Source organism: Aplysia californica, unplaced genomic scaffold (assembly GCF_000002075.1).
Source record: "Aplysia californica isolate F4 #8 unplaced genomic scaffold, AplCal3.0 scaffold00187, whole genome shotgun sequence".
Taxonomy (NCBI): Eukaryota; Metazoa; Mollusca; class Gastropoda; order Aplysiida; family Aplysiidae; genus Aplysia; species Aplysia californica.
The window spans coordinates 142,980-158,246 of record NW_004797457.1 but is presented as its reverse complement, the minus strand read 5'-3'; the positions used below and the strand labels follow the sequence as shown (position 1 = coordinate 158,246).

The 15,267-nt window shown below is 42.6% G+C and overlaps 2 protein-coding genes across 2 annotated transcripts in view; both read right to left on the bottom strand.

The window, feature by feature from the left end:
• LOC101859330 overlaps positions 1 to 15,267 on the bottom strand; it is a gene marked incomplete in the record, with an annotated part of 41,260 nt that overhangs the window by 1,740 nt on the left and 24,253 nt on the right. The window contains 1 exon segment of the mRNA XM_013082655.2: positions 13,092 to 13,213. Within this exon segment, the coding sequence (XP_012938109.1) occupies positions 13,092 to 13,213 (122 nt within the window).
• LOC118477700 (elastase-like) lies at positions 7,280 to 11,287 on the bottom strand. Its single transcript, XM_035969825.1, has one exon. It carries the CDS (start codon positions 9,498 to 9,500, stop codon positions 7,620 to 7,622), a length of 1,881 nt encoding a protein of 626 aa, XP_035825718.1. The 5' UTR covers positions 9,501 to 11,287; the 3' UTR covers positions 7,280 to 7,619.

The window sequence follows — 15,267 nt, the reverse complement described above, 5'->3', positions numbered from 1 at the left end:
GGGGGGGAAGCTAAAAAACGTTGGGCCAACCTCTGAACTCTTTCGCTTTCAACAATCGTTTTAAAGCCTAAAGCCAGAGACAGTTTCAAGCTACACAGTGAGTGGATTTGCAGAATCTAAACGTAAGTTTCCTTAAGTTTCTCTGGATGGATGAAACACACGCCTCCAACACGACCTTGGAGTATAGGTGAAGAGTCTTGAAAACTAACAGACATCCACGCTCAAGAACGTCCCGCTACGGATTCGAACCAGGATCATCCGCCCCAAAAATAGTGAAACAGTATATATTTATATTAGTAAGTGTTTTACGACGCTCGCAACTGAAATGGTATAGGTATCAGCACTATTAGGTTATTTAAGAGGCGGGACCTCCGAAGGTAATGTCTATTCTTGAAAGTACCGAGCCAAAATGGGAAATTCGTGTAAAATGCCTTTCCCAAGGGCACAATGTCGTTCGTTAATGAGGATCGAACCCTCGAGCCCGCAATATCACGATTACAGTTCCCGTAGCTAAACCATTATCCGCACCGCAGTCAGCATGATCATGATGCAAACCGAGTCATCTGCACTTCATGTATTGAGTTTAGAGCTCGTCTCAACGCTGGGGTGTTTATTTAAGAAGTGAGACCTCCAATGTTCCCACAGGATCAAGCTAAGATGGGATTGAACCTTATAAAATGCAAAGTACTTAAAACAACTGTAGTTCAGCTTACTTTCCACTAATCTAGTGGGGCATACTTTAACAACACACTAAACGATGTTTTGGTGATGATCCCTTCAGTCCCGAGGTGTGGCATGGGTGGTCTAGTGGTCAGACTACCGGATTCGTAATCGTGAGACTACAGGTTTCGGGATTTCACTCAGGCTTACCTCGGTCCTACGCTCTATCCATAATAAAGGCTTTTTACACCAGCCTCTTCGTTTCGCTTGTTCCTATCGTAGATATAAATCAAATTCAGGGTGTCCCACCTCTTAAATAATGTTACAGTGTACAAGGAGAGTTACACTTATACATTTTCACATATTATTTCAGTTCCGAGTGTCCTTGATTTACATATAACAATATCCTATTAAAAACAACCCAGACGTCGACAGACTAAGTGTCACTCTCGAGCTAAATATGTGTGAATTGTTCTGAGCACCAAACTGAAGTGCTTTTTTAAAGAACGAATTGACCGTGTATCCGTTAATATATAATCACTTGAAGAAAGGTTGAAACGCAATCTAACTTTCAAGCAGTGAGGCAAATGTTATGTTGCACAACTGTATCTCCAATTTTAGATTTTGATGTAAATCATTTTAAAAGCACGCAATTCTTGTTGCAGAAACGGGAGTAAGTATGCATTGAAACTGAGTCGCTAAGGAGCACAGTTACAGATATTAACATTTATTTTTGTGGGCTCAGAGGGAAGATTTTCCAACAGCCTTAAAAAAACCTCCCAAAAGCTGGAAATTGGAGCTGTACACGACGGCACTCATTTCCCAAAATATATTTATTTAGTTTGAAGCATCAAAAACTGAAACTTAAGCCTTGTTCTTATTTTATTTTTGTGTTTCGCTGTATCTCCTTTCACAAAACCTGCCGTTCTTCAGAGACTGCTTGGAGTAATTAAAGAATTTAAAGAATTGTTTAGCCGGAAACGCTTTAGTCGTCGACCATTTGAGTTGTCTTCGAGGGTACCCACATTAGATTCTGTAATAATTTTATGTGTCACGGCTGAGTGGAATCGGGCGCTAGTTAGCTTCTGGACATGTGGAAATTTTGGTAACATTTATAATCTTGTTTATTTTGTCTTGCTTTCGGTGTAAAAATATTTATCTATCAAGAGTAGAAGTCAAGATATTAGCGATTGAAGGAGGTGGGGGGGGGGGGGAGTCGCCTGATTTCAGAGGTAGAATTAGCGAGAAAATGGCCGACAAGTTTTGGCGACTTACAAAGCTTGAGAGTCCTTAGAAACTGCAAATTTACAATTGCTTTTTATTTTTTATTTGGGGGGGGGGGGCTTTAAAACGAATATTTTTCAGTAAAACCCATATAGAAATATGTTTTAAATTGGACCTTTAAAGTGTTGAGCCAAAAATAAAATTCGATAGCAATTGTCACCAAAAAAAAAAGCTAGTTTCTTCGATTTCATTCTTTTGACAAGCGCAAGTTATCACCACGATACCTCACATACGTGTACGTGGGTTCTTGTGCTCTTGTCGGGAGCGCTGCTCTTTAGAAAATGTTCAGACTTACGCTGTAATACTGTAATGTTGACAACATAACTCAGCTGCTCCGAGTGCCTGATTAAAATGAAAAGTTGTTCCCGCCTCCGATCCGGACATTGGGGATTGCCTTGCTATTGAGACAACTTCCTGGGCCTTCGGCATAGTGTGTGGTTGGGTGGCCAGTTCCCTTCCACTCTGCCTTTACTTCCCCAACTCGAAGTCAGGTACCCATTACTGCGGGGTGGGCAGGAGAGGGCGAAAAAAATCCGTGTCGGAACCGAGGCTCGAACCCGAACTTTCCGCTTCGGAGACGAGCGCACTAACCGCTCTGCCACAGCACCCTTGATTACAAAGCCAATTTTAAAGGTAGAATCAGAGAACTTAGTATCTATTTTTTAGGGGAAAAAACGGAGCCAAGTAGGTGCAAAATCTGGAAAACTCTCAAAACCAACCCATATACGAGTATTCTGGTAAAAATAAACGGGGCTGAGTTCATGGTCATCTTCAAAAAACTCCCCAAAACAACTCATTGGAGACCAGTATAAGTTCAGCTCTGGACTTTAGTATGATAGCAACTAAGCTTTTGGCAATCTCTTGGAGGGGTCAAAATCTAAGAGTTTTCCGTCTCAAGCTCAGGATGTAAAAGCCAGCTGTAGTCTCAGGGGCAGGGTGGGGGGGGGGGGGCTCAGAGGGTTAGCATGTCGACAAATGTCTCTGATGAGCCGTGGCTCTCTGCTAAATGACGGTGCTGTACAACTGTATATCTGGGTCATTTCTCTTGAGCCAAATTATATAATATAGAAACTCCCTACCGTTTGAATGGGAAAAAAACCTGTGTAAATTATGCAAATCTGGCTGTGTGAAATAGACTTTTCAAGAGTTTCATTTCCCATGAAAATGCGTACAGCTTTCTCTCCTGGTTTGACGACGATATCTCAGAATTAAGAACGTTATTGATAATTGACAATTCCAGTTTGTGACAGAGCATTTTTGTTAATGATATCAATATAGATGGCAGCCTGTTGGGCCTTCCACTGGAAATGTCGTTAAATCCAAACGAAGCTCCGTTCTTTTCGTACAATTTGGAGAATTTTGAATATATCTTATTGCCATATCATTGCCCAGAGCCAGTGTGGGGCTGGCATGATTAGAAGGGCAATACTCCATGAACACGAGCAATGTGATTCTTTTAATTTAGTCGGAGCCAGCCAATTTTTAATTCATTTTTGTACAGTACCGAAATGGTAGCTTTGCCCCTCCACGGAGGAAAACCTGGCTGGCCATGACTAAATCAAATGAATCAAATTGCCAGTGCTTCCTGGGTATATGATTACTTTGTCCATCCAGACTTGTACGCTCACCAGTGGGGTACGAAATGTGGTGAAATTGATTAACTACTCGTTAGCTGGAAGTTCCAATCCGGAGAGGGGTGGGTGGGACGGGGGGGGGGGGGGGGTTGTGGTGGTGGATATTAGGGATGGGTATGTATTCTCAGCGAGTCATCCTGGAGGCGTCGACAGGAGAGAGTGGATTATTGCTCCGCTTTTACAGGTACGTGCAGGCCTACTGTTTACATTTGTAATAATTATTTAAGCGTTCAACTGAATCAGTCTGTCAAACTTCCAAAGGATAGCAAGTTCAACTTCTTTTTTTTTTGTGAGTGTTTTACAGTGCTCGCAACTGCATAAGGTCATAATATGAGCGCGCAGGACACGTTAAAGGTTGCAGAAAGAATTAAGAGCCCAAAGGAGGCGGCAAAGGGGGGTCGGGTGGGGGCAGAAAGTAGACACGAAAGCAGACAACAGAACATGCTTAAAGAACAGGAAAGGAGGTGGAAGGAGAAAATCTAGGGAAGAAAATTTTCCGTGGCTCTCGGGTTTTGAACCAGAGACCTATTGAACGAGAGGTGAACACCGTAACCTTGCTCCTTGATCTTTGCATTGACCTTTGCAAAGCTCAGCCCACAATGAGAATCACGATGTCGTCCTGTTAAAGACCCTTGAGATTATATGAAAGTGAGGTGACCTCCATTGAAAACCGGTGTCTGGAGCTAAATACCTTGAGATTATACAGTATTGATTTAGCTTTCTCTCTGTGCAATGAAATCGTATGTATGCAAAGAGACCGCCATTTAAAACCGGTGTATGTAGCGTAGTGAATGGGATCTCTGTCGTTGCACATGGAAGACATGCAACAGCAAGCTCTATGCGCTTTTACACTATTTAATTACCTCAGCAGACCAAAGAACACCCAGAAACAGTCTGAGCTTCCCGTTAAGCATACAGTGCAAGCAGCTGATTAAGCCCTGAAACCCTAACAAACTGACAAGATCTTTCGCTGCCTATAGCTGGGTACCCATTCCCACCTGGGTGGAATGAGGAAAACTCGTGACACAACGTCGGGCACCTGACGGGATTCGAACCCACGCCTTACTGTTGCGCGTCCGAGATCCTAACCACTAGACCACCGACGCTTCTCTAATGGAGCCGAATAGTAGGACCAGAGAGTTTACAGTAATACTATTACTGTAAACCCTCTCTGGTAGGACTGAAAAGCCATGGAAACTACCAAACTGGTGTAGATAAGGACTCCGCTGGGTTGTCAGAAAACCAGCAGTGTTCTTTCCCCTGTGTAGCATGTGATGGTCAATTCTTTCCAGCCAACGTCTTAGTTTCCAGCAGCTTGTCTTCTTCTTCTTCTTCTTCTTCTTCTTCTTCTTCTTCTTCTTCTTCTTCTTCTTTGCGTTCCCTCGCTAGATCTCAGGGGAAGCCGACTGCCGGTTCTTCAACCTGCAATGCAACTGATATTTACGTGTGTGACTGTTTTTCGTACTTCTAAAGCCCCAGGCCATCAAGCAGCCACATTCTGATTTCGACAGTACTCTATACATGTTTGTTTTTCTACTGACTAGAGTATTTTCAGTCCTGGAAGGAATTTTGAATTTTGTGCGGTTGGCGACCGAAACCTACTCTTATCGATTTTAGAACCACCAAGGGATCTTTAATGCGCGCAACTTGCACACGTGACCTACAGGAATTTTTCGCCCTTTTTCGAGATGGCTGGGTGTTGGATGTTACCTTCCTTAAGATCAGGGGCGTATGTATAAGACAGCAATCTGTGACTAGTGATGTCTTCACTCGGTGCTGGTCCACTTATCCTTCTACTGCGACGTTTTAGTCTACTTGTCTGTTTACCGCGTATTTTCTCGCCTACTTGTTGGTCCACCGAGACGCAAAACTTTCCTACTTCTTATAAGACAACCCTAAATTATATGTGTGCATTATAGAAACGAATGTGTCCTCTTTTTTTTTTACACCCGGTATACACGAAGTATATGTATGTGTAGATAGATAGATAGATAGATAGATAGATAGATAGATAGATAGATAGATAGATAGATAGATAGACAGACAGATAGATAGATAGATAGATAGATAGATAGATAGATAGATAGATAGATAGATAGATAGATAGATATTGTGTGAGAGAGAAAGAGAAAGACAGAGAGAGAGAGAGAGAGTGTGTGTGTGTGTGTATGTGTGTGTGTGTGTGTGTGTGTGTGTGTGTGTGTGTGTGTGTGTGTGTGCGTGTATGTGTGTGTGTGTATCTGAGTGTGTGGGTGTACGTATAACATGTGTATAAGTAAGTATGCCTGTCTGTGTGTTTTGAGTATGCACGAGTTAGTATGTGTGGATGTGCCTACTTACGTGTTTATGCACGACGTCTAAAGCCAGGCTGAGGCTTTAGGACTATATCTTTCAAAATTTGATAAACATGGGTAAGACTTATGATTCAATTGGCAAGGGCAGGCGTGAACCGTCTACATAAACCAAATATTCACTGCCTCATTTCCTTATTTTGGGCGCATTGTTGCAATCAAATTCATATATAGATCATGATATACGTTGGTCTCATTAATCTAAATCTAAACGTTCACCAAAGCACCAACGAGTGGTGTGAACAACAGTCGAAACTGTTTCGCTGCCATATAAATACCGTGTATTCACACCTTTAGTTAAATTTACTGTTTAAAAATCTTGAGATCATTATTCCCACAGCACCTTTAAGAGTTGTAATTACGGTTCGCCCAAATTGTGAATAAATATTAATAATGAGATATTTTCTCGATTATTTTGGCGGCGCACATACAATAATGAATTCAAGGGTTGTTTTGTTTTGTTTTTTTGTTTTTTCTTTTTTCATTCACAACTAAGTGATATTGCCTCGAATAAGAAGTTTGGTCGACTGTGTTAAAGTCGCGGAGAGCTTTTCGTGGGTGGCCTCATCTCTCTCTGGTTCTTTGTTTCCCTTTCATTACCCTATCAAGCGAGTCAGCCTTCTCCACTGGGTATGGATGTCCGATTTGTTGGCAAAAAGAAAACATGAAACCGACGATCTTGGCCGTTTGTTATAAGTGTAAACGTATACGGGTTTAAGAACCCTATCAAAACTATTAGGTTATTTAAGAGGCGGGACCTCCGAATTTAACGTCCAACTATGATGAGCCCAACCTAAATGGGCTGAGAGCCTTGAAAACTCCACAAAACGACCTAAGCTCAAAAACGCCAAATTAAGAAATCGAACCAGGGCCATCCCTGACGGAGTATCTTTTTTGTAATAGAATGTGGGAAAGATTTTTAGAAGCAATAACAATCAAAACACGGAAAAATGGAGGGGCCTGGCTGCCAAGACACTGGTTGCGACCCAACGGTCGATGACTGTGAACTGGATAAGAGAAAGCTTGTAAAATTATAATTGTAAAGGTTTTCCCCCAGCGTCAACATTATTTAGATCATTTGGGAAGCAGGCACATTTGACCACACCTGTATTGTTCGACCCGAGCTGAGAGGGATACAACATCCTAGTAGAAAGACGGAGATACTCTATAAGAATTCTCCCAACTCAGGAATCGAACTCGCGTCCCTGCGTGCGACCGCAAAACGACTGACCACAACTCCACAGACCCCATTGTACATGTGCAAGTAAGTACAAAGTTATAACAGTTGGAGCAAACATAGGAAGTCCGTTCGCAAACACTTATAATAAAAAAAATATGAACCCACGTTGCTTTAACTTGTAGCTAAGTATTTTTTATTTTATTTTATAAACCTTTGACGCTTCAAACAATAAAGACTCAAAAATAGTTTCTTTCATTTCGGCATAATATAATTGAGAATGGCTTTTAAAAATACATTATTTGCAGTGAGGTTATGGGTACAGACTGTAGAGAACAGAAGACGAGTATATATTGTAGTGTCCAGTCAGACAATAGGGGCTAGTTGATGTCCAAAAATCAAAGAGAATCGATTTCGGGAGCAATCGGCACCACATTCCACTCGTTGAACTTTTCAATTCTGAAAACGTCGTGTCGCGAACACACATGCCCCCTGAAAACGGTTTCCCCCTTTTCATGCGACCGTCACGGCAACCTTGATGTCATCTGCACTAGAAGACGTTAGCCTGACGTAGACTGTATCCAGGTCGCTCTCGACGTCCACGGAACCCGATCCGGAGACAAAAACGTCTTCCGCACGAGATTCTGTGGCCACTTCCATATGTACAGTTGAGAGATCCGCTGCCTCGGCTGTAACAGACACCCTTCCACCGCTCTTGTTCTCCACTGCCAGAATGGGATTGCGGCTCGCTGATACCAGGACCTCACTTCTCGTCTCGCCAGATTTGATGACAGTGGACACTGCGTCATGGTCGCACAAGAACAAATATATCCCGACCTTCCTAAAGGCTCGACGGACCATTTCATGGTCAAAGCCGTTATCGTAGCACATCTGCATCACGCAGCAGGCCCCGGACCAGAACCGAGTTGACTGACCCCAGCACTCAAGGTTGGCATCGAGGAAGCACTTGTATGCGTCGTAGATGGGCATGCCTTCGACAGCAACGAGCTGATAAAAAGCATGGTTGAAGACGCCACTTGAGAAGTGAACGTCCATTCCGATACGGTAATCTCGCACATGCTTGATGGAAACACCGTCATCCGGTGGATTGATAAAGTATCGCAGAGACCTGTCTTCGTCTTTAAAGAGTTCATATCCAACCAACCAGTCGTTAGAACCACGATTAAACATGTCACCAATCTCTCCAGAGATGTCAGAGAAGGCTTCATTGATACCGCCTGGTTGTAACGCATACACCAGGTCGCTGTTTCTGGTCGTAATACCGTGAGCAAGCTCATGCGTGACGACATCCTGGTTGACAAGAGGATAAAACGTTCTGCAACCGTCCCCAAAATACATATCTGTGCCGTCCCAAAATGCGTTATCAAAGCAAGAGTCAAAGTGAACTACAAGGCGAGGTGCGTAGGGTAGCGCCCTCATGTCGTACTTTTCTTCATAGAGCAATCCAGTTTTGGTCCCATAGAAGAGAGCGTCTGAGGCAACGCCAAAAGCTTGGTTAACACCATCGTCGTATCCTTCATCACAGGTGAAACTAACAGGTGTTGTTCTGTCCCTTTCAGTGGTCTGTTCGTTGTCTATAACAACTGCAAACTCGTTTCTCATGGTGCATGTGTCACCAGATTTCTCCGTGGCCAAGCAGAGCCCATTCTGATTGTAAGTTATTTTGCCCGTCTTCGGGTTCCCCCCGACTCCAGCAGCGCTCGGGTCGCATTCGGATGGCTCAGGACACGGGTCGTCTTGTCTCACCTCACGCCCGAGACTTACGTTCTTGACCTGGTCAAAGTGGAGGAGCACCGAACTGTTGCAAGCATCGATGAAGTATGCCGGCCGGCTGACTACGCGCTGGTTGGCGTAGAAAAACTCCACGCGATATGCCAGTGAAGCCATGAGGCTGTCTGGATCAACGTACACCAGTCGGCGACCGTCTTTCCTTTCAATATGAGGATCGTTGATGTCGTAGTTCTCTGCTCTTATCGCGATCTCCAGTACCTCTGAAATAGGCCTCTGACATGCATCCGGGTCAGGAATATCGTTTTGCAGACCAAACGCAACGTGTCCGAAAACATTCCCTGTGAGATCCCCGGTGGCCAAGTCTGTTTCGGCCATCGCCGTTGCACCAAATACATCTAGCCCACCGTATGTCTCCACGAGTCGGCGTCTGCCCACTCCCTTCGCGCTCCGGAACATGTTGTCGTTGGCGTTTCTGAACCCAGTGCCAGCGTCCATGTTTGTGGAACTCGCCAGGCTAGACAGTGTGACCTGTGACTTCCTCTGCTGAAGGGAACCTCGCAATATTTTGATCTTTTCAACCCGGGCTCCTTCAACTATGACAATAATTGCTAAAGCCGCAACGGTAAACACAGCACACCTCATAGTGGCAGTGAGTGCAAATCCTTGCGTTGCCCAAAAAGACACTTAGGTAAGGTCCATGGAAAGAGACAGGACGCGTGTATTTATATATACCATCATCCCAAATTGTAAACATCTCTTCATTTACTGCTCTATTCCACCACCGGATCTAAGGACACATGAAGCTGAATTAAAAGCGATCAGCCTTTTCTATTCCTAATCTCTAATGAAAATCCACCTGAGTCTCCAAGGCCAAGCTCCTTCCGGTCAGACGTATTGTCTTTCTGCAGCTATCGTTGCCCTGAAAGGTGATTATCACCTCAAGGACAACAATTATCACTTTTGAGAAGTTTTCATTGCCGGGAAAGGAAGTACACTAATTACATTTGTTGAAAAAACCATTATTGGGAACGCTCAACAACGTCTTGGTCACCAGTTGGTCATTAAACAGACAATGCACCAATGCAAACAGGAAGCGATCAAAAGATGGCCGCGGGTGCCAATTCAATTGTCCAATTAATACAGCTTGATAGATACCATTGAGACTATTCTTTGCAAAATTGCCAGGATGTTTCTTATCGAAACAAAAACCCAACATAATATCTGCTCACATATATAGTAAAAACAGTGTGGCGGTAAAGATGGTAGTGCTGATCCCCACGGGTGATCTCCAAGGTAGGGTGTGGGGGTGGGGGGGGGGGGCAAGTTTTACTCGGAGATAAAGAGTGGTGGTTATTCCTTCGAACGCACTACGCGTTTCATGCAGCTTTTTTTGTCTTGCGAGGAGCTTATTTGATTTGATTTAGTATAGAGGAGCGCGGCTACACGAAGGAAGCCACTTTGAGGAGGAAAAAAGGAAAATATTCAAACAGAAACTGCAGACGGAGAGAGGAAGAAGAAGCTACCGATGGCGCCCTCCAATCGCCCGCTTGAGAAATAAATGCAGTCCGTACACTTTATTAATTAACCAATTAAGCCCCTTCCGTTCTTCATATTACGTAAGTCATTGTGCTGTATGCTGAAATATATTAATTATTATCCCCAGTGGTCAGAATATCGATCATTGGAATCGATATAAATCTATGTAGGCGCACCAGTTGATATTATTCATGCTACGGCGCAGCGGTGAAAGTGTTTATTGCTGTGTGGATCGGAAACTTGGCAATTTACAAAGCAGATCGTAAACATATGAAAATCCGTCACCAATGGTTGTCTGAGGAAGATCGTGAAAATCCACTGACCAGACACCATCAGAAATGTATTATGGAGGCAACCAAACAACAACCAATTGACCGTAAGAGAAAAAAAAGATAGCTATGTGGACTCACACACGGGAAGCCAGCCTATAACGTGACGCGACAAAGCCATAACCGAAACTCCCAGGGGAAAGAGAAAGGGAGGAAGGCCGAGGTCCACTTGGGAGAGATACCTAGACACAGACATCAGAAATATGGGACACAGTTGGCTGGAGGTGGAGAAGATCGCTCAGAAAAATGAGATATATGGAGAGCTCTCCTTGGCGGCCTATACCCAACGCCAGGGTAAAAGAGGGGAATGATGAATGCTGATTTAACTCACTTTTGTTTTCTTTCTTTTTTTTCTTTTTTTTTTTGGAGGAGGGGGGGGGGTAAGTAAAAAGTAAATCAAAGAATGTTTCTTTTAAGAAAATTAAGAAGTTTCCCTGTTGATAATAAGATTATGTCCCTTTTATACCATTCTATGATCTGAATGAAAGCGTGCTATCATTTTGTATTTGCTGCTGGGCAGGGAATTGTAAGGTGAAAGATAAAGAAAAATTTGACAGAACCATCAGGAAAGCCAGCAAGATCTCTGGATATGATTTTACTAGAATTGATGAAATGTATGACACCACAAGTATAAAAAAGAAAAAAATCATTTTGAACGACCTATCACACCCCCTTTCCACGCAAATTGTCAGATCATGCAGCGGCAGATACGTACCTCTAAAAACAAAAAAAGAAAGATATGAAAGAAGTTGTTTTTTTCCCATCTAGCATAAAGGTATTGTCAGAATAAGCATAAATGTGTATTGCTCTTTAGAGTATGTATCTGTATAATTCCAAAGGTCTTGTACTTAAATTCCTGCATGTTGTTGAATGATGCATCCGATGTGATGTGTACATTTTGTCAATTTTACTCCTCTTTTCATATTGAATTTTAATGAGAGTTATATAATTTTTTAATGTATACCTGCATACGTTTTTACCGTCCTGTACAGCCCAAAAACATTTCCCTCTGGGATAATAAAGTATTGTCTTATCTTATTTTATCTTTAGTGTTTTACGGCGCTAGCAAACTGTATAAAGTCATGTGAGCGCTCCGGACACATTAAGTATTTTCAGTTTGGTAGGAATTGATTTTGAATTTTGCCCGGGTAACGGCTGAAGCTCACTGTTATCGATTTTAGGACCTCTAAGGGATCTTTAAGGTGCACACGGGACATTTGAGATTTTTCGCCCTTATCCGAGAAGGCTAGGTATTAGATCTTACCCACCCTAAGATCAGGGGTGCTGCTCAAAGACAACATTGAGAAAGGAGCCAAGGAATAGCAGAAGAAAGGCAGCAGAAAGAGTCAGGACCTCAGAAGAGGGAGCAAAAGGAGAGGGGGAGGGAGCAGGAAGTGGGGGTGAACGCAAACGACAGAACATGATTAGATGGGAGGAAAGGTGAAAGGAGAAACTTTTTCTGAGAAGAGACTTGTCTGCTCCTTTCAGGTTTCGAACCTCCGACCTATTTAATGAAAGACCTACACCGTATCTCAAGACCACGAGATCCCACGCCCACCCAGGTCGTTCGACGACGCTTCAAGACGCGCTGTTTTAAGACACTTTAACAAATAGAAGCATAACTTCGCTGTCCCAACAAATTCTTCTGTTGTATTCTTTTTATCCAAGATCTAAAAAAGACAGGTAACAATTGAGTACTATGAAAATATCATACGCCATGGTGTGTTTCTGGCGTATGTCATGGTGGTTCGAAATGGGCTGCCGTATTGCTCTTGGTCCTCTGCAGGCCTTGTGCCTATTTTTTTTAAAGGTGTGAGTGTCGTGAGGTTGGGGGGGGGGGTATTTCTACTGAGCTGAAAAGCATCCATATCAAAAAGACGTTTCAATGGAATTTATTTCAAGTAATGTATTTTCGCCGTAGGAGCCCTCTGAGACATTATTTGATATAAACGCGAGTATCCTTATACTCATCTATCTATGGCCATATACAGTTGTCAAACAATATAACGTTTAGTCGAGGAGAGCACATTCTTTTCAAAAATCTTTTTTGGGAAAGTGGGATTGGCATTTTAAAAGCTGTCGACTGCGCTTCTCAATCTACCAGAGCCGTCAAGAAAAAATAGTAACACATAAGTGGGCAATAGTTCTTTGCTCAAAGGGAAAGAAATCGGACTCTTCAACTGGTAAGATTTCTGACAGCGGCAGATGGACGGATGGACGGACGGACGGACGGACGGACAGATAGGGAGACAGACAGAGCGCCAGACAGACAGACAGATAGACAGACAGATAGATAGGCATGCTGGCAGGCAGGCTGGCAGATAGACAGACAGAGAAATAATCCTTTTCCTCTTGCTATGTTACTTACAGAGAAACCTTTGGCTGAGCCAGAGAAGAACGCGTTCCACGGATCGTAATTTCCATCCAGCGTGTGATGCGTCAGCCAGTTGATGCACCCAGCTATCGTTTCCCTGACATTTTCGGGGACATCTGTTGAAATAATAAAGATAATTAGATTTGGGTTATAGATACGTACATACTTACATATTGACATGTCTAAACACTCTAATTATTATTATTTATTTATTTTAAATTAAAGTGTTTTTTTCTTAAGTAATTATATAAATGTATATACGAAGAATAGACCTGAATAGACATAAGGGTCTTGAACATCTAGCTATCACAGGCAAAATTGAGGGCAAGCGAGGCAGGGGTAGGCCCAGAACAACATACTTAGGAAACCTAAACAAATTGGTAACAGGGAAACGTAGCTTTTTTTTGTTAGAGCATCCGAGCAAAGGAATGAATGGAGAATCATGATCGCAGATGTCTGTCGCAGATCTGGCACTGCATGATGATGACGATATACGAAGAATACCCGGCCCAATACACAATATTATATCAAGGAAGACAATTTTTAAAATATGCCATTGCTGGTCGTCTCTGAATGAATCATACGGGCGTGGTTGTTTTAGAGGGGGGGGGGGTGGGGTGGGGAGTGGGGGGGGGGGTCAGAGACATTTTGCCTTCTATTGAAAACTAGTGTAGATAGCGCGTACACCGCTAATAATATAGAGCAGGCAGCAGAGGTTTAAAGATAGGAGAAAGCAGTATGGAATGAGGGGGTACCTATGGTGGAAAGTCCATAATTTTTAATATTGGACAGCGTCGAGAGAGTAGACAGTCGTGAATAAATTTCCCGTAAGACAACTAGGAAAATCTTGCGACAGGAATTCACCTGGGTTTGATGTTTAGTTTTAGTAAGAAAGTTTAACGATACTTGCAACACAAATAGGCGATTTAAGTGCCGAGGATTAGAAGTGTGACTAGAGAGTAACATTACATATAAAAAAGAAGGAGAAGAGATAGTTTTAGTAAGTGTTTAACGGCACTTACAACACAATAAAGTCATATAACCGTGGCGTCGGTGGCCTAGTGGTTAGGCTACCGGACTCGTAATCGTGAGGTTTCGGGGTCGGGGTTCGAGCCGCGGGCTCGACGTTGTGTTCTTGGGAAAGGCACTTTACACGAATTTTCCTCACTTCACCCAGGTGGAAATGGGTACACCCGGCCATAGACAGCGAAAGATCTTGTCAGTATGTTAGTGTTTTAGCGCCTATAAATGGCTGCTTGCACTGTATGTTTCCCAGGAAGTTGAGTTTGTTTCAGAATGCTCTCAGGTCTGCCGGGGTGATAGTATAGATTGTGAAGCGCATAGAGCTTGCTGTTGATCGGGGATTTGCGCTATATAAATGCTATCTATTATCTATTATATAACTATAAGTGCCAAAGATTTATGGTGTTACAAGAGAGTAACAGACACAAAAAAGAAGGAGGGGGAATAAAGACGATAGATGTTTGATAGGAAAGAAGAAGCAAACCACATAAGAGTATGCGCCAAACCACCTATAGGAGAAGAGATGAGGGTGATGGGTGTTTGATAGGAAAGAAGTAATAAACTGCACTAGAGTACGCGCCAACCACCTACAAAGATATGCGGTGATTCACCATGGGAGTTCATACAAATTTAATGTTCCTTTCCCTTCTAAAAATAGAATCCTTTAAAGGGGAGGTGCTACTGAAATTTGTATCTTTCGAGATTCTCAATAAATACACAACGTTTTGTCTTATCATTGTGCTCAGTATATCCATAAGAAGATGTTAGAGATTTGAGTGGGATTAAATAATCATTCATCGTCACCTGAGAGGTACATTTTGTACCATTTACGTTAACACTGAGGACATTGACAACCCCAAAATGGATTTTTTGTCCATTTTATAAATTAACATTTTTTAAAAAGTTCTTTGTTATCTGATAGATCATCAGCTACTACCTAACACAACTTTTGCCAATAGGAAAACTACGTGTTTTTTGTGTGGGGGAATTGTTTTGTTTCGTTTTGTTCTTATTGTTGTTTTGTTTGTTTGTTTGTTTGTTTGTTTGTTTGTTTGTTTGTTTGCTGTTGTTGTTTTTTGTTTGTTTGCTGATGCTTTTTCTGTTTTGTTGTTGTTGGCTGTTTGGGAGGGGTTGTTGTTGTTTGTTT